At 39.1% G+C, this 26,035-nt stretch overlaps 2 protein-coding genes across 4 annotated transcripts in view; one reads left to right on the top strand and one right to left on the bottom strand.

Annotated features, from left to right (window-relative positions):
- Positions 1-1,631: 1,631 nt before the first annotated feature.
- Sfmbt1 (Scm like with four mbt domains 1) overlaps positions 1,632-26,035 on the bottom strand; it is a 128,147-nt gene continuing 103,743 nt past the window's right edge. For all 3 annotated transcript variants that reach the window (XM_048355836.1, XM_048355835.1, XM_048355834.1), the window contains 9 exons: positions 23,664-23,706; positions 19,582-19,646; positions 17,263-17,402; positions 15,310-15,419; positions 11,276-11,451; positions 7,386-7,564; positions 6,966-7,211; positions 5,461-5,589; positions 1,632-4,540 (listed from right to left, as the gene is read on the bottom strand). In XM_048355836.1, coding sequence (XP_048211793.1) covers positions 4,400-4,540; positions 5,461-5,589; positions 6,966-7,211; positions 7,386-7,564; positions 11,276-11,451; positions 15,310-15,419; positions 17,263-17,402; positions 19,582-19,646; positions 23,664-23,706 — 1,229 coding nt within the window. In that variant the 3' untranslated portion in view covers positions 1,632-4,399. The remainder of the gene's footprint in view (positions 4,541-5,460; positions 5,590-6,965; positions 7,212-7,385; positions 7,565-11,275; positions 11,452-15,309; positions 15,420-17,262; positions 17,403-19,581; positions 19,647-23,663; positions 23,707-26,035) is intronic.
- LOC125358593 (protein FAM118B-like) lies at positions 12,513-14,047 on the top strand. Its single transcript, XM_048355837.1, is given in 3 exon segments — positions 12,513-12,589; positions 12,592-12,865; positions 12,868-14,047. Coding segments are annotated over 3 exon segments (1,053 nt in total). The 5' UTR covers positions 12,513-12,523; the 3' UTR covers positions 13,581-14,047.

The raw sequence follows: 26,035 nt of genomic DNA, 5'->3' as shown, positions 1-26,035 counted from the left end.
CTCAGATCTCAGCCTCCTGAGTAGCTAGAATTACAGGCGTGAGCCACTGGCACCTGGCTCGCCTAGAGATTTTACTGTATTCAGGTATCACATTAGTGACTGAACTAGTAAAAGAGAGCAGGTATGCTCTTAGGAAGCTGTAGTCCAATATCTCTCTCACAGAATAATTTTACTTTTAGAAGATATATAAAAACCAAGTTCTGAACTGGTTTTCTATGACTGCCCCTATCACAATTCAATACTTGTTAAGAAGATCCTCATTCCCAGAGGTTGGTAAGTACTCTTTCTTGACCTCATAGATCTACATTGTAGATATTAAAAGCCACCTGCACTGTTAAAGGTAGAGGAAAAGCCCACATTAATACATTTCCTGTGTTAACCACTTAAGACTCCACTTCACATGAGAAGGATGAGGCTGGTTCATAAAGAAAGGTAGTCACCAAAACCCCACAAAAAAAAACAAAAAAACCTCAAAATGTCAGAACAAACTGGCTGGACAGCAAAAGGTTTCCCCAGTGCACTGACACAGCTGCTTACAGAGTAATGTTGGGCGGCCAACTTTTCAGGTTCTCTAAGCTTGCCAACCCAAGGTGAAAGTGGATTGTGAAAAACTTGTGCTCGGGCATGCTGTCCAGGAAAATATAGGTGAAATCTAGATAAATGCTGTAAATTTACATTATGTATCTCATAAACTTAAGAGAGTGGTCTTTCTCAAGAACAAAACCAAGCTTGAAAGCTCAAGCCTATAATCCTATCTACTTGGAAGGTAGAGAATGGGCAATCTAGGTTCAAGGCCTGCTTGGGCCCCAAAAGTTCACAAGATTCATCTTGACCAATCTCTCAAGGCATGTGTAGTAGCACATGCCTGTCATCACAGCGACAAGGGGAAACACAAATATGAGGACTGGAGTCTAGGCTAATCAAGTGAGAACCTAATCTCAAAAAATAACCAACACAAAGGGGATTGGTGGAATGGCTCAAGTGGCAGAAGAACAGTCTGGCAAGTGCAAGGCCCTAAATTCAATCCTATAGTTCAAACAAAACAAAAGTTCATACACACATCTAACATACAACCATTTTACCCCAACATAGTAAGCTTAAAATGTTTGCTTCACCATAATTGGGCCACCACTGCTATACAGGCTAGGAGGTAAGTAGAATTCAAGTTTTATACTTAAAAAAAATAAAAAGAGGGCTGGGCATATGGCCTAGTGGCAAGAGTGCTTGCCTCTTATACATGAAGCCCTGGGTTCAATTCCTCAGCATCACATATATAAAAACAGCCACAAAAGCGAAAAGAAGCCAGGGACAGTGCTCAGACCCTGAGCTCAAGGCCCAGAACTAGCAAAAATATAAATAAATAAATAAATAAATAAAAATAAATGAAAAGGAATTTGAAGGGACAGGAAGGAGAGAATGAGTGAGAATGACAGAGGGGTGACTGACCAAGAAGTATTGTACTTATAACCTGACTTAAGGAACTGTAACTTCTTTGTACAACTACATCATAATATAATAATTACTAATAACAATAGTAATAAAAGAGGCCAGCTGCTGGTAGCTCATACCTGTAATCCTAGCTACTCAGGAGACTGAGAGCTGAATTGAGTTCTAAAGCCAGCCTGGGCAGAAAAAGTATGTGAGACTCTGTAAAAAGCTGTAAGTAGAGATGTTCAAGTGGTAGAGCACCAGCCATGAGCAAAAAAACTAAGGGACTGTGCCCAGGCCCTGAGTTCAAGCCTCGGGATTGGCATACAAAAAACTGTTCCAAATTCCAATTATTCTTATATATGTAAAAATCTAGTAGTAGTGGTTAAGTGAATATAATTCTTCTTAAATGTGATTGTCTGATAAACTACATCCCATATGAAAGTGCAAAGAAATCTTTATAGAGAAGCCCCTTTCCTTGCCCATTTATAGTTGGCCTTTCTCTTGTAGAAAATGATACCTAAACAATCACAGTGCAGTTAGACAAGTCTGCTGTGTTCCAACCCTCCTCAGATCAGAGGCTACTCAGAGTCATGCATTCCATGTTCCAAGGCTTCATCCCCCTTAACTGGGAAATCAGCTAGTTTTCTAAAACCTGGGGTCTTTGGAGTAGTCTAGAAGATAGAAAAAGTAACATATTGCTGTCCTTGGGAAATTATCTTTATGTGAGGCTCTAAACATTAATTCCAGAAATTTTGTGTTCTATGATTCTTCTTCAAGGGACCCTCTTTTGCCTCGGTGACTTTATGATTGAGCTCTTACAAAATTCTATTAAACAAGATAACCACCACCAAGGTCTACCAGCTTAATACTAACTATTCCCTAGCATCGTATATATGCTTCTGTCCTACAGATATAGAATAAAAGTTTTGAAACTCATATCTCTGAGTAAGCTCAAATATGTTGACTATTACCTAAATAAAACTTCTTTCCAGATACACCTGGTAGAGCAGAGTTAATGCTTTATGATCTGATTAAAGGGCTTGAGATGGGGTGGCTCATAAATTATCCACTAAAGAAATAATCCAGAATACAGGTTATTTACCAATGTCTATAAAAACAAGTGCAGTGAACAAATGCAAGCATGGTACTCAACAGACACTGTGGAAAATGAATTATGCAACTTGTGGGCAAAGATGGTCAGGGGAAAACTGGGGAAAAGAGAAGGAAAGGGTGACAATGTCCAAAAAGGATTGCACTCATTACCTGACTTACGAAATGATAACTCTTCAGGATGTCATAACAATAAAATTATATTAAAAATAATAATATAGGAAAAAAAGAAGAGTTGGGGAGAGAAAAGGAAAAAAAATCACAGTTTAAATTTGTAGTAATATTACCTTATATTTGTATAGTTGTTCAGAATTTATCAAATTTGCAGTCTTAAAACATTTTCGACTCTTGAGTAAGAATCATTTATAAATTTGCAGGTGACTAGGATAATCAAAAAATAAATAAACAAATAAATAAACAACAAAGCAAACCATTTAAAGGCAGCAATATGTATATATGTCTTTTCTCCTTCCCCAAGGCTGGAACAATATAAACAAGTGCTATTAGTTTATAATAGCTAGAAATGCAATCATAAATGAAAATTCATCTGTAGTTTCATGTCCACTTGAGCTGAGTTAAAAAAAAATCAACATACTGGGTTAAGTAGGTCTCCTTAGATGGTAGATTATGGTTGCTTTAAAGGTCTGCCTGAAGTATAAACATGGCATGGCAGGTTTTCAGACTCCTTAACCATCTCTCTGTTCTCATCCTGATATTAAGGATGCTGCTACACAAAATCCATGCTCTGTGCCATCCACAAAGACCTATTTTATCTGCTGTACTTCTACATTATCTACCCAGTGACATTTTAAAAAATGGGAAATGGACTTTTAAGTCCATGGGAATAACTAATGATTTCCACCCAAAGTAAGAACTCCAGAAATGAAACAGAGATAGACAAACAACTCTAGAAAAAAGGAAACATGAAACAAAAGCCACTTTAAGCCCTTCTGAGAACTAATAGGGAATGAGTAATTAAAGTGAAATATCAAAAATCATTGTGAGGCTACTGAGCACAGGAAGCCAGAGCTGGGTCAAGGTGGAGAATGATGACTGTAGAGTTCTGGGTCAAGCCAGCTCAGGATTGGTCTCAGTGCCCATGTGTTTTTTAAGAAACCAAACAGTTTTTCCCCACCCCTCTCTGATTTCTATCATAGTTTTAGTGTTCTAAAAGCTTAAAAATCATATCATACAAAAAGTCCTCTTTCATAGGTGTAAGCTCAATTACCAACAGAGGTAGTAAACAAAAGAACTCCTAAGAACAGATGTGAAAATGGATCCAAGTGTGACTTTACATTCAAAACCCTAGAGCCACATAATTATCCCCAAAATTAACTGTTTTAATTTAGAAAAGCTTAAAAACACAATGATGGTAAAGCACTGAGGTGCTTTAGGTAGAGTCCCAAATCAGTGCTGACTTAAAGCTATGTCCTCTCTTTTCAAGAAAGAGAAAGTAGAGAACAAAGTTCAATCTATAGTTGGGAAGAACAGAAAGAAAACAACCAAAATGGTGCTGTCCAGTGCCAACATCATCTTGTTTTCAGGCCACGCCACTAGAAATGCTTATTCTTGTTAGGAATTTTCTCAAAACGTTGTTGTTGTTGTTGTTTTGTCTGTTTTTTTTTTTTAAAGCTGCAACCTGCTGAACATGCATTATCCACATTTTCACTGGCAGAAGAGTCACTTGTGCCATTTTTGCTTTCTCAGTGTGGGTCTTCCTTCCCTGAAAGTGCAAAGAGAGCAAGCTGACAGCTGCAGAGCCCAGAGCCTCAGAACTATTTCAGCTTCACTTCTAGAGCAGGGTGAAGGATTGGCCGCATTTGTGCTTCAAAGATCCAACTTGTTTTGGTTGTCCCATTCAGTTGGCAAACTGTTCATAAAATGCAAACTTGATCCTCTCTATGTGATGGCAAAGCTTAATAGCAGGACCCAATTTTAAGTCCATGCATTCTTGAACAGTGGGAAGAGTGAGGAGCAACAAGGCCTGCCCATCAATTTCCTGTTAAGGCAGAAAATGCAAATTATGATATATACATGAAATTATGTATTTCTTGCAAATTATTATATGTACAATTGCTAATTGTACAGTTGCAAATTATGGAATGCACATTCACTTTTGTCAGTCCTCATTCACCTTAACTCTGGCAAAATTGGCCTAGTTTGTTTTTGTGCTAACAATCAAGCTCAAGCCCTGAAACATACTAGGCAAGTGCTCTCTCACCACACTACATTGCTAGTCCACAACAGCCTACTGATTGTGTTTCAGCAAACCTGTTTTAAAGTTGTTCACTACTCTACAGCCTGACATAGGACAGATACTTTTTTTATTTTTTTGCTAGTTCTGGGGTTTGAACTCAGAGCCTTCTTTTGCTCAAGGCTAGCACTCTACCTCTTGAGCCACAGCCCCACTTCCAGCTTTTTTTGTTTATGTGGTGCTGAGGAATTGAAACCAGAGCTTCGTGCATGCTAGGCATGCATTATACATCTAAGCCACATTCCCGGCCAGATTTTTTTGTACAAGCAACTCACTATTTTAAAAAAAAGATAAGGAAGGTTAAGCAAAGCACACTTGATTACACATCATTTAGATATTTGGGGAATGGGACAAAATTCTTAGGGTAAATAGGACTGCTATGGTACTTGCTTCAGCTATGGAGAGAGAGTGGCTGGGGAGAGAGAGAGAGAGAGCACGAGAGAGCGCGTGCGCACGCATGTGTGTGCACAAGACTTCAAGTTTAAACTTAGTACCAAAAAATTAAAAAAAGAACACCAAGCAAATCAGATAAGTAGCTTTTTGTTATCTTTCTTCTCCTGAAAAAGAAATGAAAACACTTTCCTTTTCTACAAGATTTTTCCTAAAACCTGTACATGCATGGTTCATACAGTTTGCTATGATAGATCAGGAGTCTTGGCAATTACCTGGTCTAGGAATATTCTTGCCAGTGGAGCACAGTCAGTGGATCTGATGAACCGCACAACGTCTGCCACACTCCACTTCAAGGGGTTACTGTCCAGGTGAAGCTTTTCAGCAACTTCAATCCTTATTTCCTTCATTTTGCACAATAAAATCAAACCAAATAGTGTAAAAAAAAAAGAAGTTTCTACATATAAATTCATAATCCCACAGACCTGATTTTAAATGATCTCAAGGCATAATTTTTTCCAGTAAAGATGGCAAAGTCCCACATGCATTAAGTATTCAGAAAAAATTCAGTACACATTTTATCTTATTTACTTACTGTTTCTTATAACAATAAAACAGTAAGAATTTGTCTCAAAGTTACAGCATAAATAATTTTGGAAAAATTAACAGAGAAAAATAGTTTTAAGTCTCCCATTTATTCTTGATTTATTTCAGCTGGGCCTCTGGCAAGGTACTAAAGTGAATGGGATGGAATTTCCAATAAGAGAAGGCCTGGGCAAATTGTCAGAAGAAACCTTGAGCTGCTCCTGCTCATGGAACATTGTCAAAAGTAATCCACTTTAAAAATAGTAACAGAGTATTTAGTATATAATATGCATATATATGAATGTATGTATTAAATACATTGAACAGCTGGGCAACGGTGATTCACACCTGTAGTGCTAGCTTCTCAGGAGGCTGAGATCTGAGGACTGCGCTTCAAAGCCAGCCCAGGCAGAAAAGTCCGTGAAACTTTTATCTCCAATTAACCACTAGAAAATCAGAAGTGGCACTGTGTCTCAAGTGGTAGAGTGCTAGCCTTGAGCTAAAGAGCTCAGGGACAGTGCCAGGCCCAGAGTTCAGGTCCTACGACTGACAAAAATTTTTTAAAAAGCAAAAAACAAAACAACACACACACACACACACACACACACACACACAACCCAAACAAAACAAAATGCATTAAACAGAATCAAAGGGATAATTTATTTCTAAAAAAGCATACATATCATGGAAAATATTCAAAGCAGTTTTCTCTAAACTGAGAGGCTGTAAATAAGCAATTAAATTTATTTATCCTAGGACTTGAACTCAGGGCCTGGGTGGGTGCTGTCCCTGAGTTTTTATGTTCAAGGCTAGAACTCTACTTACTTGAATCATAGCTGCACTTACAGCTTTTTGCAATTTAATTGAAGATAAAAGTCTCACAAACTTTCCTGCTTAGGCTAGCTTTGTACTTCAGATCTCAGCTTCCTGAGTAGCTAAGATTACAGGAGTGAGACACTAGTGCCTAGCTGAAACTTTTTATTAAACTTAAACCCAGTAATTTTTCCGACAAACTTTTTCCACATAAATAGTTGTCTTTTAAATAATCCTTGAAGGACATGTAAGTCATTACTTTTGTAATCATTTTAAGAGTCCCTAGAAATTTTTTATAAACTTGTCCTGAAAGAAGTGGCAACTGGATTCTATAGAAAAATTACAAAGGAGGAGGGCAGATAAGCTGTTTTTAATATGGTACCTTTGGTGAAGGAGGTCTATTTTCATCATCAGAAAATGAAAAAGCGGGAAGCTCTCTTTTTCTCATTTGTCTGTCCGAGGGCAGTGAAGCAGACATCTCACTTTGGGTGGGAGAAGAGGAGCACGACTTTTTTTCTGACATTTCTGACTCTTCCTGTAGTTCATCCTGCTGCTCAGATGTACTTCCCTCACTTAAAGAATCTTCATCCCCCTCATCTGCATCATCTTCATCTTCACCCCCACTTCCCTACAGGAAAAGGAGAAAGGGGTTATTGAAATTCAAACAAGTTCCTAGGCCACAAAACCATCTTCTACTAGCTAGAGATCTGAATCAGAAACACCTGCAAGTATTATGTGTTCACACTGTAAAGCAGTGGTTGCTTGGCTTGCACACATAACAGGTGCATTAGGGATCCCATACCTGGGGTGAGCCCACTGGGGTATTATCAACAGATGCAGAGCAGCGTTTCTTCTTATGAACAAAAACATTTTTCCGCCTCTTTCTCTTCTTACTGGCTTTTTTCAGGGCACAAGCTAAGTTACTATGCCCACCAGGTGGCCTCCCAATTCTTTTATTTTTCTTCCTTCCATAATAGTGTGCTAAATGTGGATGACAAAGAAAAACAAAGTTGTTTCACTATTGTACACCTCAAATCTGCACGATTCTATTAGCATAGCAGAAAATAAGTAATACTGTATTTGATTGAGGTTTCAATTCCATACAGTGAAATAAGCAGAGGTGTAAAATTTACTTAGTACTAACAAATGCAAAAACCTGAGTAGCCCCTCTCCCCCACCCCCATCAAGCTAAGAGTATCTCCATCAATTCCTTCCCTTCCCAGTCATTCCTCTCCCAGAGCATCCACTATTCTAAATTCCATCACAGATTAGTTTTGCCTCTATGGAAGGGAGGGTGGGAGGCAGGGAAGGAAGAAAAGAAGGAAGAAAAGAGAAAGGAAGGGGGAAGGGAAGGGAAGGCAGAGGGAAGGAGGGGGAGAGAGAAGAGGGAAAGATGAAGGGAGAGAGGGAAGAAAAAGAAATAGGGAAAGGGAAAGGAAAGGAAGCACTGGGTTATATACTAAAGTAATATAAAAATTAAATATAATTTCCTTCCTTTCTTTTTCATTTATTTTATTTTTTTGCCAGACCTGGGGCTTGAACTCAGAGCCTGGGTGCTGTCCCTTGGCTTCTTTGTGTCCAAGGCTAGTGATCTTGAGCCACGGCGTCACTTCCGGCTTTTTCTGAGTGGTTTATTGGAAATAAGAATCTCATGGACTTTCCTGCCTGGGCTAGAAATCCTCAGATCTCAGCCTCCTGTATAGCTAGCATTACAAACGAGAGCCACTGACACCCAGCTTCATAATTTTCTTTTTATGTGTGTGCCAGTACTGGAGCTTGAAATCAGGGCCTCACAGTCTCCTTTGGCTTTTTGCACTCTAGCACTTGAGCCACACTTTCACTTCCAGCTTCTTGCTGGTTATTTGGAGATAAGAGTTTCTTGGATTCATCTGCTTGTACTGGTTCCAAACTGAGATTCCCAGACCTTAGTCTCCTAAGCCACCTGTGTCCTGTTCTGACAAGTTTGGTGGGTTTTTTTTTGTTTTGTTTTTTTTTTTGTTTTTGCAAAAATAGTTAGACTGGGCATTGTTAGTGGCATATGTCTATAATCCCAGCTGTTGAGAAGACAGAGGTCAGGATGATCATGTCTGAGAAAAGCCTAGACAAAAATCAAGACACCGTCTCAACCAGCAACCCAGGCATGGTAGTATGTACCTGTACTTCCAGGTAACTGGAAGCACAGGCAAGAGGACTGTGGTCCAAAGCTAGCCTATGAATAAAATGTAAGAACACCAAAAAATAAAAAGTAAAAAGAGAGAGAGTAATGACCAAAGTTCAAAACCTCAGTACTGAAAAAAAAAGATTAAAGATGTCATTTTATTAGCTATCATTCATCTAAGCTAATTTCAACAATATCATTGTGAAAGACAAATTTATACTCAGTCTTTAGAAAATGGGGCAATTGTTAGGAGCTAAATGGGAAATACTGTCCATTAGAGTAGACACATACTATTTGGGCCTTTGGAAGATTTGAAGTTTTAGTGTTTGTTTTAGTCTGAGTTTGTCTTTTTTTGTGTGCAAGTTTTGTGGTATAGGATGAAATTTCCAACTTGGAGCCTCAAGGCTAAAAGCAAAATTCTGATCCTACTTGTCCTCCAATCCCACATGCCCTAATGTCACTTGGAAGAGGATTTACCATGCTAACTTCGAAAGCTTTTAGGGATATTTGCCTCCTACTATGATGCTTGCAAATCACCCGAAGAGCTTATTAAACTGGAGGCTATAAGTAATCAAATCTATTGGTCTCTGGTTTAAATATCTACATTTTTAGCAAGCTCCCTTAATTTAGTTGTTGATGATCCAACGCTCATGTTTGGTAGGCAAACTTTCTAATTGGTATTTGAATTCACTCATGTATAAGTTTAAGTTTTTCCTGCACTCAGGGCCTTGTGCTCTCACTTGACTTGCTGGCTTGCTAACACCTGGCATTCTATCATTTGACAGAGTGCCTCAAGCCCAGCATATTTGCTGGTTATTTGGAGATGGAGACATAGTAGATTTTTCTGCAGGGCTGGCTTTAAACTATGATCCTTAACCTCCTGAGTAGATAGGAATATAGGCATGAACCATCAGTTCTCTAACCTTCTGTTTGTATTCTCTGAACTATAAACTTGTATGGGAAGAGATTTTCTTAGCTTTTATTAGACTCTGTTCTTAGTTTAGAAAATGGCAATCATGAGGAGCTAAAGTGGAAAATACTGTTCATAAAAGTACATATCTATCTATCTCTATCTATCTATCTATCTATCTATCTATCTATCTATCTATCTATCTATCACTTCTATCACTTTGGGCCTTTGGAAGATTTGTAGACTTTATCATGCTTGTTTATTTTTTCCTACAAAGATGATGAGTAACAGGAGGAAATAGTGTGTTAGAACAGTGAAACTGCCACTTCCCCCTCTCCTGCTTTCTCTATCTCCCTATCATCAGGGCTGTTTCACTGCTCTTCATAGACACCCAGCAAACTTCTGCCTGGAGCTGAGCTACCATGCCCTTCTTCCCCTCCCCCAACTTGTCTGTCTGTGTTGCTGCCTTTTGTTTTCTCTGGCTGTTCAGAAGGATCCTCCGGTACCTATACAAACAGCACTTTTTCTTACTGGTCCTTTTGCTCAGGCTCAACTTGATTTATCTGGTATGTATCTCTAGTAGGCCACTTTATCAGCTCAGCTGGTACCATACCCAGCCAGTCCTTACATTAAAAAAAAAAATTCTCAGCTGGACTCACACCTGTAATCCTCACAAAGTTGAGATGTGGAAGACTGTGGTTTGGAGCTAGTCCAGACAAAAAAGTTCATTAGACTCCATCTCCAAAATAAACAGCAAAAAGCCAAGCTGGCCAGGTGCTGCTGGCTTACACCTGTAATCCTAACTACTCAGAAGGCTGAGATCTGAGGACCGCAGTTTGAAGCCATCTGGAGCAGGAAAGTCCATGAGCCTCTTATCTCCAATTAACCACAAAAAGCCGGAAGTGGAGCTGTGACTCAAGTGGTAGTGCTAGCCGTGAGCCCAAAAACTTGGGGACAGTGCCCAGGCCCAGACTGCAAGCCCCAGGATCCGGGGTGGGGGGGGGCTGGGGGGTGGAGGGGGGAAGGCCAACCTGTCCAGGTACAGTGGCTCAACGCCTGTAATCCTAGCTACTCAAGAGGCTGAGACTTGAGGATTGTTGTCTAAAGCCAGAAATGGAGCTGTGTCTCAAGTGGTGGAGCACTAGCCTTGAGCAAAAAGCTCAAAAGCAGTGCCCAAGCCCTAGGACAGGCACACACACATACACAAAAACAGGCTGGAGGCATAAAGCCCATGCAAAGTCCTGAATTTAAACCCTAATACAGGCAAAAAAAATTTATTTAAAAGTAAAATACAACAAAACAAGAAAGAATGTGACAGAGACCACATGACCCATAGTATATTATCTGGCCCTTATGCCTTTACAGAATGTTTGTATAAAGACAAAAAAATCTCCAGGATAGGGGTGGGAATATGGCCTAGTGGTAGAGTACTTGCCTTGTATATATGAAGCCCTGGATTTGATTCCTCAGCACTACATATATAGATAAAGCCAGAAGTGGCGCTGAGAAGCAGGCCCCAGGGACAGTGCTCAGGACCTGAGTTCAAGCCCCAGGACTGGCAAATCTCCAGGATATGAAGAACAGTCAGGTGATACAGTTAACACATTTGAAAAACATGACTTACTATATTTGGTCTTTGTAAGTACAGAGCAATTCTCAGAACATGTATCCAGAACCATCCGTGGACCAAAGAGATTAGGACAGCATTCCAGTTTGATACAGGTTTGCCGGCAGAATTCAGACACCCGGTCTGCTGTTTTGACTATCTCAACAGTAGCTCGATAACTCTTCCCTTTATATCTGCCATTGGAAAAGATCAGCTGTCAAATTCATTGAGCCAGGGATTACCCAGACAAAACACAAATATATTAATGCATATGCAAAGTATTTTATTTTATTCGTTCATATATACATACAACCCTGTGTTCAATGGGTGACAAATGTTGCAGCCAGACCTCTTTCTCTCTCTCTCTCACATACACACACACACACACACACACACACACACACACACACACACACTGTAGTTTGAACTGAGAGCCTTGAACTTAGTGCTTATTAGGTAAGTATTCTATCATTTGAGCCATACCTTTGGCACTTAAAAATAGTTTTTGCTTTTAAGAATATTCTGGGCCCTAAACTGGGCACCAGTGGAGCACATCTATAATCCTAGCCTTGTGAGAAAAAAACAAATTAGATGGCCAGCCCCTGAGTTCAAGTCCCAGTACCTGCATGTGTGTGCAGGCAGGCATGCACACACACACACACACACACACACACACACACATACACACACACAAATTTTGTGTCTATAATTTGATAACTCTGACAACAAGCTTAAACTATGACAATTAAAAACTGAATTATTTAAATTAGCAAACTTAAAACCCTGCTTTCTGTTCCTCGGTGAGTTTAAAAAAATATTGTTCTTTAAGTAGTTGTACAAAAGGGTTTTAACTCAACAAGTCAGATTAAATACAGTATAATGCATCATGAACAGCATCACCCTTCCATCATTCTCTCCCATCTTCCCAATCCCATCCATATCTTCAAGTTATTTGATTGCATTTTCACCTATGTACATTTGATATAATGGCTGTATTCACAGGTCCTTTCTCTCCATTCATTTGCCCTCTTCCCCTTTACCCTTTTGCATCATTTTGTTAAATTGTTAGTTGTTCAGAGGAGTTACACAGTCTTCTTTCTATCTTATTTTGCAGTACTGAGGACTGAACCTAGGGCCTGTACATGCCTGGGAAGGATACCTTGAGCCCCAATCAGATCACTGAAAGCTTTCAAATAGTAATTTCACTAACTACCATAAAAAGAAAAGTAGCTGGAGTGGTGGCATTTGGAAGGGATGCGAAACTGGATGGCTTCTACAGGGAGCCAGGCCTCTGATATAGACGAGATTTTTGGATTCTTCAGTGATGGCGAACCCCCCCCACCAAAAAGCCCAGGAAGCTGCTTCCGAGCTTGAAAACTAAGAAGCCCCGGGAACTTGTGCTGGTGATTGGAACAGGCATCAGTGCTGCAGTCACGCCTCAGGTTCCAGCCCTGAAATCCTGGAAGGGGTTAATTCAGGCTTTGTTGGATGCTGCCATTGATTTTGATCTTTTAGAAGATGAGGAAAGCAAAAAGTTTCAGAAATGTCTCCATGAAGATAAGAATCTTGTCCATGTTGCCCATGACCTTATTCAGAAACTCTCTCCTCGTCCCATAATGTTCGATCTACATTTTTCAAAGACTGTTTATATGAAGTATTTGATGACCTAGAGTCAAAGATGGAAGATTCTGGAAAACAGCTACTGCAGTCAGTTCTCCACTTGATAGAAAATGGGGCCCTAGTACTAACTACAAATTTTGATAATCTCCTGGAACTGTATGCAGCAGACCAGGGAAAACAGCTTGAGTCCCTTGACCTTACTGATGAAAAAAAGGTCTTGGAGTGGGCTCAGGAGAAGCGGAAGCTGAGTGTGTTACACATCCATGGCATCTACACCAACCCTAGTGGCACTGTCCTCCATCCCGCTGGATATCAGAAGGTGCTCAGGAACACTGAAGTTATGAGAGAGATTCAGAAACTTTATGAAAACAAATCCTTTCGTTTCCTGGGTTGTGGCTGGACTGTGGATGACACCACTTTCCAGGCCCTCTTCCTGGAGGGTGTCAAGCATAAATCTGACTTAGAACATTTCATGCTGGTTTGGAGAGGAGATGTTGATGAGTTCAAGAAGCTTCAAGAAAACATGCTAGACAAGGGGATTAAGGTCATCTCCTATGGAAATGACTATGCTGACCTTCCAGAATATTTCAAGTGGCTGACAAGCGAGATCTCCACAAGGGGTAGATCAGCAGGGATGGTGAGGGAAGGCCAGCTAAACGGTTCGTCTGCAGCACACAGTGAAATCAGAGGCTGTAGTACATGAGCTGCTAGGCATCACCATTAAACCGTGCTGTAAGGCCCTCCTGTGGACAGTGTTTAACCTGCAAACGTCCAAGACCCAGAGGCTGAAGTTTGGGGGTAGGATGTGGAGGGGTGTTTCATCTTCTCCATCATGCCAGCTGGTTCTTGATATCTGCTACCTGGTTCAATTCAAGAACACCTACGTGACATCAGAACCCAGTGCAGTTCCCACCCACCCCCAGGCTGGACATGCGTGCAAACCACAGATCAATGGGATGCCTCCAGACAACACTGAGGATCTGCAGGAAGGACTTGGGGAGCTGGAAGTCATGGCATCAAGCAGTCTCTTGTTGCAGTTTTGTACTCTACTTGGTTTTTCATTAAGCTTAATGTCTTTTTTAAAACATGACTTGAAGCTCTAGTTTTCTAGACCTTTTACAGTGTACAGTATTTTACATAACTGAGCTGTATTAAAAGCTTGTTCATTTATGTGCCAGAAAAAAAAGTGGCTTTTTATCCTTTATTCTGGTAGTGGTCTTTGGAGTATCTGTTATTCTAGGATAGTATAACCTGCCATCTATCCATAAAAAGGATCAAGTCAAAAAAGCACTTTGAAGAGTAATTTCTATGTCTCTTACATCCATTTAAAATTTTTTTCTGGGGTTGGGAATGTGGCTTAGCAGTAGAGTGCTTCCCTAGCATGCATGAAGTCCTGGGTTCGATTCCTCAGCACCACATAAACAGAAAAGGCTGGAAGTGGTGCTGTGGCTCAAGAGGTAGAGTGCTAGCCTTGAGCAAAAAGAAGCCAGGGACAGTGCTCAGGCGCTAAGTATAAGTCAAAGAACTGGCAAAGAAAAAAAAAATCTATGGGGCTGGGAATATGGCCTAGTGGCAAGAGTGCTTGCCTCATATACATGAGGCCCTGGGTTCGATTCCCCAGCACCACATATACAGAAAACGGCCAGAAGTGGCACTGTGGCTCAAGTGGCAGAGTGCTAGCCTTGAGCAAAAAGAAGCCAGGGACAGTGCTCAGGCCCTGAGTTCACGGCCTAGGACTGGCAAAAAAAAAAAAAAAAAAATCTATGACAGGTGCCAGTAGCTCACACTTATAATCCTACTATTTAGGAGGTTAAGATCTGAGGATCACAGTTCAAAGCCAGCCCAAGCTGGCTTATCTCCAAGCTGAAACTTATCTACAGTTAACCACCAAAAAGTCGGAAGTAGAACTGTGGCTCAAGTGGTAGAGCACTAGCTTTGATCATAAAAGCCCAGGGATAGGGCCCAGGCCCCGAGTTCAAGATCCAGAACAAGCCAAAAAAAATGTGCTAGAATTTTTATGTCTTTTGAAGTAATATTTCTTTTATTTGTTTATTGATGGTACTGCAATTTGAACTCAGGGTTTCCTGATTCCTAGGCAACCACTTGAGCCATACCTCGATCCCTTCTTTCTTCATTTATTTTTGTCAGATAGGGTCCCTGCTTTTGTCCAGGCTGGCCTCAAACCATAATTCTCCTGATCTTTGCTTCCCAAGTAGCTGAGATTAGAGGTAGGAGCCATCGTGCCTGGCCCCGTATTTCTTATATTTCATGTATACCATATTTCACAAATGGATGGATGCACAACAGAATGTAAACTGAAAAAGATTAGCCTAATCTTTCATCACAGCATAAATTTTCTGATATTATCTGCATAATTGATTCTATTACCTGCAAAAGATCAACAAGAGTAAAGAGCAAAGCAATATACTCACTTGGCTTTTAAGACTTCCCCACATCCATGCCACACAGAATCTTTGTCTAGCTGAAGCTCCCGGAGAACACGACTGGGTTTATAGGCCGCATTGATAAGTAACGTGAGGACCTGAGCTCAATTTTAAAATAGAAACATGGGTTGGGAGGAGAAAAGGAGACCATTAGAATCATGGCACCCTTTTGTTAAGTTGATTTTGGGGACTAACTATAGTTATATGAGTAAAGAAATGTTAACAAAGTAATACCAAACAATATGGAAGTTCTTCAAAGTTGAAAAAAAAAACCCAGTAACTGTAATCCTCTTAAATATTCAAAATATGAGCCCAGGAAAATTGAGGCACCATGAATTTCAAAATAGCACATATTTCCAAATGCTTTCCCAGCCATGGTGTACACAGAAAACTGTTGACCACATCCATTACTCACAGCACAACATACTGTTTGGGAGGGACATAAAACTATGAATCCCAAATTAATGCCATACCATTCACAGTTCACATTTTCTTTTTTTATGTGTGGTACTGGGTATTGAACCCACAGACTGGTGCCTACTTGAACTATGCTCCCAGCCCTTTTGTTTCTGAGATAGGATCTCACTACCTTTACCCTCAAACTCACAACCCTGTCTGTCTCCTAAGTAGCCGAGATTACTGGCATGTACCACTATGTTCAAATTCTCATGATTCACACTTGCAATTCTTGTGAGGTCTCTGACAGAACACTTTTCAAACTGATAAAGGTGAACCTGCTAAGTGAAGAATTATTTAGATGAATGTTCCCTAGAACGTAGAAAAAAAAATGCCCAATTCAGTTGCCAGTAAAGTAAACCCCTTCCCCTTATCTGTGACTACATTCAGAATTTCAGTTATCTACGTTCCACAGTGGTCCAAAAACACTAAATGGAAAAATCCTAGAAATAATAAATTAATTCATCAGAAATAAATAATTCCTAAGTGTTAAATTGCACATTGAGTAGCATGATGAAATCTTCCATTTTCTTGCCTGAAATATGACTTATCATTTTGTCCAGCATACTGATGCAGTTTATATTACCCACCTTTTACTCACTAAGTAGCTGTGTTGGATATAAAATTTACTATTATAGTATAGTAACACTAGTGGTTCATGTAACCCTTAACAGTAGCCAAATGCCACACGAGAATGCCCAAGTCATTTACCTCACTTCATCTCACCAGACAGATATAATTCCTAAATCTCTCACTATCAAAACTGGAAGGATGAATTTAGCACATATTGAGACCATACTGGTGTGTTATTCTCATTCTTTTGTGTTGTTATTAGGAGTTATTTTTAAATTAGACAGAAGTTCTATAATTTGGTTGTAGTTTGAGTATGTCCCTCAAAACTCCATGTGTCAGAAAATTGGTCCCCAGAGTGGTACACATAGGGGGTTATGGGAACTTCAAGAGAGGTGTCCACTGAGATGTCCTTAGGCCAACTAAGAACATGCTCTCAGAAGTGTCTGTGGAACTCCTGTCATTCTGGCCTTCTTTTTGGTAATACCATCTCTTTCTCATAGATACTTTTGAACAATAATATGACACGGCCACAAGAAGACCCTCAACAGAAACCAATTGGTAGGTCTACCAATGAGGCAGACCACCTCACCTGATCTTGAACTTTCAGATTCCAGAAACTATGAGCTAAATAAACCTTTTTTCTTCATACCAGCTTGTCTTAGATATTTCACTATACCATCAAAAACCAGATTAATACAATACATATGTCTGTATAGGCAAGATAGTACATATAGGATTTGGTACTATCCATATTTTCAGGCACCCACTGAGGTTTTGGAAAGCATTTTCCAGGGATAAGAGAGCACTCAACATGACAAAAGTTAGTCATGTTTGATAAAAACCTATAACTGGCCCATCTGTAGAAGACTACTGTGAAATTCCAAGTTCTTATGCTTTGGGTCAGAACCTTACCTCTCTAAGAACCAGAACACAGTTTCCAGGTCCTACACATTGAGGCAGTTCAGCAATTCTTCCTTTGTTAAGATATGGCCCTGAGAAGCAACGGTGATTGAAGTATATCTTTGGACAGCAATATTTTCCATTGATCATAACTAGGAATTAAGAAAAACAAATATTCAGAACAGTCATTCTCTACCCCATGTTTCCAAAGCTGAATTACTGGAGGAGAGGGATGAAGCATATACACTAGTATATGTTTTTGTGCTGCTTGGAATCAAATCCAGGAGTTCGTGCATATTAAGCAAGTACTGAGCCCTGAAATTACACATTTTAAAGCTTAACATGCTCTTGAAATAACCATACACTAGATTACAGAGCTTATCATTCTGCTAAAATCAAACAAATACCCTGAATTACACGCTAACTCTGGGGTTAACAGAACAATGTTCCAGACTAAAGGGCAATTAGAAGTTCTTCTCTGGGCTGGGGATATGGCCTAGTGGCAAGAGAGCTTGCCTCGTATACATGAGGCCCTGGGTTCGATTCCCCAGCACCACATATACAGAAAACAGCCAGAAGTGGCGCTGTGGCTCAAGTGGCAGAATGCTAGCCTTGAGCAAAAAGGGAAGCCAGGGACAGTGCTCAGGCCCTGAGTCCAAGGCCCAGGACTGGCAAAAAAAAAAAAAAAAAAAAAGAAGTTCTTCTCTGCTTTGTAGATAAATAAAGATGTTTTATTGTCTGACTTTTTATATTTAATAGCTGAAATGTCAGTTACTATGAGGATATTTTTAAAAAACATTACATTAAAGATGTATCCATTCAAAAAAGTAACTGAGAGAAGAGTCGCAAGGTCTATTTACACCCACAGAGCACAAAAGGCCCTAGATACATAGCCAGAGCATACTTTTTAGCCCATTAACAATTTACAGCGAGAGAGTTCTTAAAAAATCAGAATTGCCACCTTTTTGGGTAGGGTTTAGGAGCCAAATTGAAGTTCTGGAAAATATTCAACAGTTATCCCCAGAAACATTCTGGAATAGATGACTCAACAGTTGTTTTTTAAAGAACTAGAAAAGTTCTTCATTGGGAATAATGAGTTCATGAAGTAGATCTTCCACTTTATCAGTAGAAGTTTAGGGCTCTGGAACATTGTTTTATTAACTCCAGAGTTAGCATGTAATTCAAGATATTTGAACAGAAAGAAGATGTGTGTATAGTGCACATTGTTAACAGACTCCTTATATTTGCCCTTAAATTAAAAATTCAGATTTGGGCTAAGGACACAACTCAAAAGTCTGGGTTCAACCCCAATGCCAGAAATAAGTGAACATAAACAAACAAAAATGTAGTAGTTCCACTTAACACAAACAAACAAGAATGTAGTAGTTCCACTTGATAGGTGGAAGTAGGAGGATCCCAAGTTCAATGCCAGCCTGGGGTACATAGCAAGAATCTGGATAAACAAACTAATAAAAAATAAACAAATAAGCAAGTATAAGAGAAAAAAGTTCATATTTTGAGAATATATTTGAGTTCCATTTCTGACTCTTCCACTCATAAGCTACTGTGAGCACATTCAACCTTTGTTTCACTTCGAGGCATTTACTAAACATCACCTCAATGCCCAACTTGTGCTTCAACATCCACAACCAAGATGCTATGAATTAGTTACATAGCCAACAAACAGTACTTAACCTACTACAACAAGAATCGGTGTCTCATTTATCAGCAATAATCACAAATCTAGTCCTCTATTTAATTGTAAAATTCATTTATAAAGTACATTATAAAAAGGGGTTAAAATAATAAACCACACCTAGTTAAGAAAGAGCACCAGCCAGGTACCAGTGGCTCATGCTTAGTCTTAGCTACTCTGAAGATTGCAGTTCGAAGCTAGCCTGGGCAGAAATGTCTTATCTCAAATAAATTACTAAGAAAAAGCTGGAAGTCACACTGTGGCTCAAGTGGTAGAGTGCTACACTTGAGCAGAAGAAGCCCAGGGACAGAGTTCAAGCTCCAGGGCCAAAAAAATAAAAAAGTATTATCTAGAAAGCCTCTTTATCTAAAGTCAATGGTGGTAATAATTGACTTTTGCAGCCCTGGGCACATAGCGAATGATCAGTAAAGAACAGTATGAATTGGAAATGCGTAGAAATATCAGCATTGACATTTATAATAACACAATTAAAATTCTAATGTCACAAGAATCAAGATTCTCGAAGGAAGATGTCACATTCAATAAGTCAATATATTCAGTAAGTTATTTTCAAAACAGTCCACTAAAAGCAACTGGGGTGGTCTTCTTTTCCGTAAGATCACAAATGCTTATACCTGAATCTGTGGAGTTCAGCTCCTGACTCTTCAGGCCCTCATGGACAGTCCTTGAGGACAGGACTCTGGGTAAAGTAAACAAAGCAAAATAGTGAGATCATCTCTAATACAAAAAAAGTATGAAAGTTAAGTTCCCTTCAAATCTAAGAAATCTAAAATAAAAAGTTCTTCCTTCATCATACAGTTTTAAAATAGAAATTGCTTTTAAAATTACATACAGGGGCTGGGAATATGCCTAGGGGTAGAGTGCTTGCCTCGTATACATGAAGTCCTGGCTCAGCACCACATATATAGAAAAAGCCAGAAGTGGCGTTGTGGCTCAAGTGGTAGAGTGCTAGCCTTGAGCAAAAAGAAGCCAGGGACAGTACTCAAGCCCTGAGTTCAAGCCCCAGGACTGACCAAAAAAAAAAAAAAAGTACATATAGAGATAAATGAGCCAAAAGACAATTTATCAACAGTGTTAAAATATCACATTTTCATGTGTATAAGATTATAAAATTATGACTGTAAGATTATAACATTTCTTGTGTGGTTATTTTCTGTTATTTGCTTTGTTTTTATGGTACTGGAATTTGAAGTTCAGCTTGTCAGGTAGGCACTTTACCACATTTGAGTCTTATTTCCAGACCCTCCTTATTTATTTATTTATTTATTTATTTATTTATTTATTCATTCATTCATTCATTCATTCATTCATTCATTTTTGACTTAGGGCTCCTCATTCTTACTTGGCTTTTATGTTCATAACTGGCACTCTACCACTTGAACCCCATTTCTGGCTTTTTGCTGATTAACTGGGTTATTTATGTATAGGTATTAGATCTGAACTGCAACCCTCAGATTTCAACCTTCTGAGTAGCTAAGATTATAGGTGTGAACACTAGTACCCAACTCTTACATTCAGAACTCTTAGCAAATAAACGATTCATTTTTTCAATAGAAACACTTTTTATGTAGAATTTTTTTATCAACTCCAAAACTTAAAACACACACACACACACACACCACACACACACCACACACACACACACACACACACACACACACACACCTGTATACAACTCATGAGTAGAGATGGGAGGGAGGGAATGGGAGAGAATGAGGGAAAAGATGACACTATACAAAAGGAAATGTACTTATTACCTAATTCATATAAATGTAACCCCTCTGTATATCACCCCTATTACAACAATAAAGTAAATTTAAAAAAAATCAGCTGTGTGTGATAAGCCACTGTCTGTAACCCCAGTTTCTCAGGAGGCAAATATGAGATCATAAGGTCTGTCCAAACAAAAGTGTGAGACCCTATCTAAAAATTAACTAAAGCAAAAGGGCTAGTTAGGGGTGTCACACTAGTAGGGATGCACTCTAGTGGGGTCATGAGTTCAAATCCCAATGTCACCTATATAAATTAGTTAAAAAAGAAGCCAGGAATGGTGGCTCATGCTTGTAATTCTAGCTACTCAGGATGTAGACTTTGAGAGTACTAGGATAGTCTTGTCAAAGAGTACAGAGACTATTTCAATCAATAAGAGCTAGAGGGTTGGTGGCATGTACCTAACATCCCACCTATGTGGGAAGTACAAATAGAAGAATTGTGAACTGAGCTGGCCAAGCATAAATCTGAGACTCTATCTGAAAAATATCTAAAGCAAAAAGGACTGGAGGAATGGCTCAAGTGGTAGAACGCCCTATCTAGCAAGCCCAAGGGCCCTGAATTCAAATATTAGTACTGCCAAAAACAAACAAAAAATCTTATTCTTCATCCAAAAAGGTTAATTTATTTGAGAATACTTCCTGACTAAAGCTTTGGATAAGATGAAGTGAGGTCATAAGGACAGAATCTGATACTATTGCTGATCTTCTAAGAAGAGGGTGAAAAGGGGGCGAGGACCATCATTGCCATAGGAGGATATTGCCAGACGGTAGTGATCAGTAAGCCAGAGGAGAGTCCTCACCAGAACCAAACCGGGCATCATTTCAATCTTGAGTACATAGCCTTTTAGGGCTGGGCATGGTGGCTCATGTCTGTAATCCCAGCTACTTGGCAGGGGAATATTGAGAGGAGTATGATTTAAAACCAGTCCTAGCAAAAAGTTAGCAAGACCCCATATCACCCAATAAACTGTTGGCCCAGATCTGTGGAAGGATTACTGTCCAGATTGGTCCTGACAAAAAACCCAAGACCTGTGAGCAATGGTGGCTTGTTTCAGTAATCCTATCTACTTAGGAGGCTGAGGTATAAAAATCAAAATTCAAAGGAAAGTTCATGAGATTAAAAAAAAAAATCTCTAATCACCAAAAAATCTGGAAGTGGAGCTGTGGCTCAAGTAGTAGAGTGCTAGCCTTCAGTGGAAAAGCTCAGGGACAGTGCCCAGGCCCTGAGTTCAAGCCCCAGGACGCACGCATGCACACACACACACACACACACACACACCTTATCTGAAAAATAACTAAAGCAGAAAGGGGTAAAGGGCTGATATGATGAGTGCTTGCCTTGCAAGCATGAGGCTGAGTTCAGATTCCAATAATGCCACAAAAATAAAATAAAATAAAACCTATTTTTCTAGCCCCCACAATACAGGAAAATAAATTTCTGTGGTCTAAGCCACCAAGTACAGTATTATGTTATGGTAGTTAAATCTGACTAATATTGATTTAAAGACCCAATGTTTTAAAACACACATATATATACAAAACCTTTTTCTCCGTGCCAGTCTTTAGGGCCTGGACACTGTCCTTGAGCTTTTGTGCTTAAGGCTAGTGTTAATTGGAGATAAACATCCCATGGACTTTTCTGCCTGGGCTGGCTTTGAACTGCAATCCACAGATCTCAGCCTCCTGAACAGTTTAGGATTAGAGGCATATGCCACTGATGCCCAGGTGAACTTTTGCATTCTTTTTTTCTTGCCAGTCCTGGGCCTTGAACTCAAGGCCTGAGCACTGTCCCTAGCTTCCTTTTGCTCAGGCTAGCACTCTGCCACTTGAGCCACAGCACCACTTCTGGCCGTTTTCTATATATGTGGTGCTGGGGAATCGAACCCAGGGCTTCATGTCAAGCACTCTTGCCACTAGGCCATATTCCCAGCCCTGAACCTTTGCATTCTTAAAATTTGCAGGTACAACCAATTCACTGCTTCTTAAAAGCTACATGTGAAAGTATGGTACAAAGAGTTTCCAGCTCAGAACAAAGCCACTCTTCAGAGCATGTCTTTTATTCTCTGTTTTCTTTTTTTGTGTTGGTACTGGGACTAGAACTCAGGGTAAGGGCACCGTCCTTAGCTTTTTCACTCAAGGCTGGTGCTCTACCACTTGAGCTGTGGCTTGACCTCTATTTTCTGGTAATTTCCTGGAGATAAGAGTCTCATAAATTCCAGCTCCGGCTGGCTTTGAACTGTGATCATCAGAATATATCCTGAATATCTATGATTATAGTCTTAAGTCACTTTCACTTGTGCCCAGTAGAGTGTGTTTTCTTTTAAGAGTTGTCTTTTAGCTTAAGATATCATAATTAAATAATTCCCAATTTATATTTTTTTCTCTTCTTTCACAAGTATTAGGGGACTCATCTCCTTTCATTCATTCAAATGACTTCAAGATGTGAATACCAAAGAAAACTCAATTTGGGGAACATTTTGAGAATGCACTTTGCCCTTTTGTATATAATGCAATTTTAGAAAATTCATAAACTGTAAGGAGTAGTATAGAAACTATCAAATTTTCTTTTTTTTTCTTTTTTTTGGCCAGTCCTAGGCCTTGGACTCAGGGCCTGAGCACTGTCCCTGGCTTCTTTTTGCTCAAGGCTAGCACTCTGCCACTTGAGCCACAGCGCCACTTCTGGCCGTTTTCTGTATATGTGGTGCTGGGGAATCGAACCCAGGGCCTCATGTATACAAGGCAGGCTCTCTTGCCACTAGGCCATATCCCCAGCCCCCGAAACTATGAAATTTGAATGAAAAGACTATGCTTACATTTGGGAAAATAAAATATGAGAAATTATACTCTCTGAAATAGTTAATTTTTTCCTTGTACATTCTCACATTCAAACTTCGACGGTTCAGATATTCTATTACATTACTTACTGTTTTTCTGGTTGAACCACTGCAATTTTCCTTTGTTTATGTACTGTTAGAAGAGAGAAAATGCCAAAGAAAAAAAGTTTAACTAAGGAAAAGTAATATACATATTAAGCTTCTATCAGCATATTTAATATTTAGTTCTATGTAGGCATAACTGGCAAGTACTATATATTAGGGTTTATGTGTCTGAATATCTAAACTCAATAGGTGGGGGGTCTTTATACAAAAAACAAATGTATTGTTCCCAGGGCTCTCTAGGTCAAAAAATTCCTATGAGTACATCCTAAACAAAGTTAAGAATCCAAAAGAAAAATTGACTTGACCAGAACGCTAAGGACCATTGAATAGAGGAGGGAGAGTCTTCAATATGGGGAGCTAGGAAAACATCATAAACAAAAATTAACTCAAATCAGATCAAAGATCTAAATGTAAGAGGTAAAACAATAAACTTTTACATATAAGAAAATATTCACAATTTGGTTTATCACTAATTTCTTAAATATAACATCAAGAACAGAGGCAATAGAAAAACAGATGAAGTAGACTAAACAAAAATTAAAAGCATGTAAAAAGAGTTAAAGACTACCTACAAATGGGAGAAAATATAAACTATATATTTGATAGACCGATATTTAGAATATAAAAATAATTCCCTACAACTCAGTAATGAAAGGATAAATAACCCAATTTAAAAAGAGGCAAAAGATCACATTTTTCCACAGAAGATATACTTGTGGCTAATAAAGCATATGAAAACATGCTTCACATCACTAATCATTCAGGAAATGCAAATCAAAACTGTAAAATGAGACCATTTCATATGGCTATCAAAATCCAAACAGACATAAGTAGACAACAACTGGTGAGTGTATAGCAACTCAAGTTTCATAGCCACGGGTACAATGTAACATACTGCTCTGGAAAAGAATAAACACAGCACTGCCAATGACCTACAATTCCACTCCTCAATATAGAAATGAAAGCATATGTCCTAATCAGAATTTGTGCACTAATGTTCACAGCAACATTGGCCATAACAGTAATCAACTGGAAGCAACCCAAATGTTCATCAACTAGGAAGTACACAAATTGTGCAGCCATATAATGAAATATTATTAGTTATATAAAGGAATATTACTGATAGGTACAACACAGATGAATTCTTGAAGTTATACCAAGGCAGTTATAAAAGACCACATACTGTGTGATTCCATTTATTTATTTTTGGGGTTTTATTGGTTACCTTTAGTAGTTATACAAAGGAGGTGTCATTTATCAAAGCAGTTTATGAATACACTGTATCTTGGTCAATATCTCCCCCTTGTATGATTCCATTTAGATGAATGGTCTAACACAAGGACACAAAAACTAGATTCGTGATTGCCTAGAAAGGAGGGATTGGCTGTTAATGGCTTTGTAGTCTCTTTTGTAGGTGAAGAAAATGTTCTTAAATTACAACAAATGTTCTTAATTGTACAATACTGTAGGTCTACTAAAACTATTGAACTGTATATTTTATAAGAGAAAATTTCATAGTATGTTTAATTGTGTTTTTTAAAAACTGCTTTAAAAGAAGTGGGGGGGGGGGTGAAGATAGGGATGGGAGGGGGAAAATGGGGAGAATAATAGATGGGTGACATTGACCAGGAAGCATTGTGCTCATAATCAGACTTACAGAATTGTAGTCCCTTTGTATAGCTGCTTAATAACAATAGCTTTTATTTTTTTTTTAAGTGGGAGGATAAGAAGTGACTTTCAAGATTAGGTTGCTAAAAGACTGCTTCCATCTTCTTCATTTCTTTTGCTCTTTCACTTTCTCATTCTTATAGAAGCCAACTGCCATGCTGTGAGCTGTCCTATGGAGCGATCCACTTGGGAAATAACTAAGGGAAGCCTTCAGGTAACAGTCAGCAAGGAGCTGAGGTCCTCACTCCAACAACAATGAAAATACATTTCTGCTGCTATTATTGTCTGAATGTCTTTGCTTCCCAAAATTCTTCTGAAACCTGATTAGGTTTTAGTAAAAAAGGAAGGTAATATGAAGGAAAACACAGAATTAGAATTTTAATTCAGGGCTTCTTCTGCTTGAGGCACACTCCCATTTGCCCAGCCTATTTGCTTCAGTTATTTTTCAGCTAGGGTCTTATGATTTTTATCTGGACAAGCTGTGGACTACAATTTTCCTATCTATATTTCCTACGTAGCTGGAATTATAGGCATGATTCACCATGCCTGGCTTGTTGATTTGAGAGAGGATCTTGCTAAGTTTTTTGTCAGGACAGCCTTAAAACACAGTCCTCCTACCTTTGCCTTCCAAGTAGTTGGAATGAGAAGCTGAGTTACCATGCCTGGCTAACAGTCTAGTTTGGCATATG

This window comes from Perognathus longimembris, chromosome 10 (genome assembly GCF_023159225.1).
Source record: "Perognathus longimembris pacificus isolate PPM17 chromosome 10, ASM2315922v1, whole genome shotgun sequence".
Taxonomy (NCBI): domain Eukaryota; kingdom Metazoa; phylum Chordata; class Mammalia; order Rodentia; family Heteromyidae; genus Perognathus; species Perognathus longimembris.
Note: the sequence above shows the minus strand (reverse complement) of the source record. Positions and strands in the feature narration are given on the sequence as shown.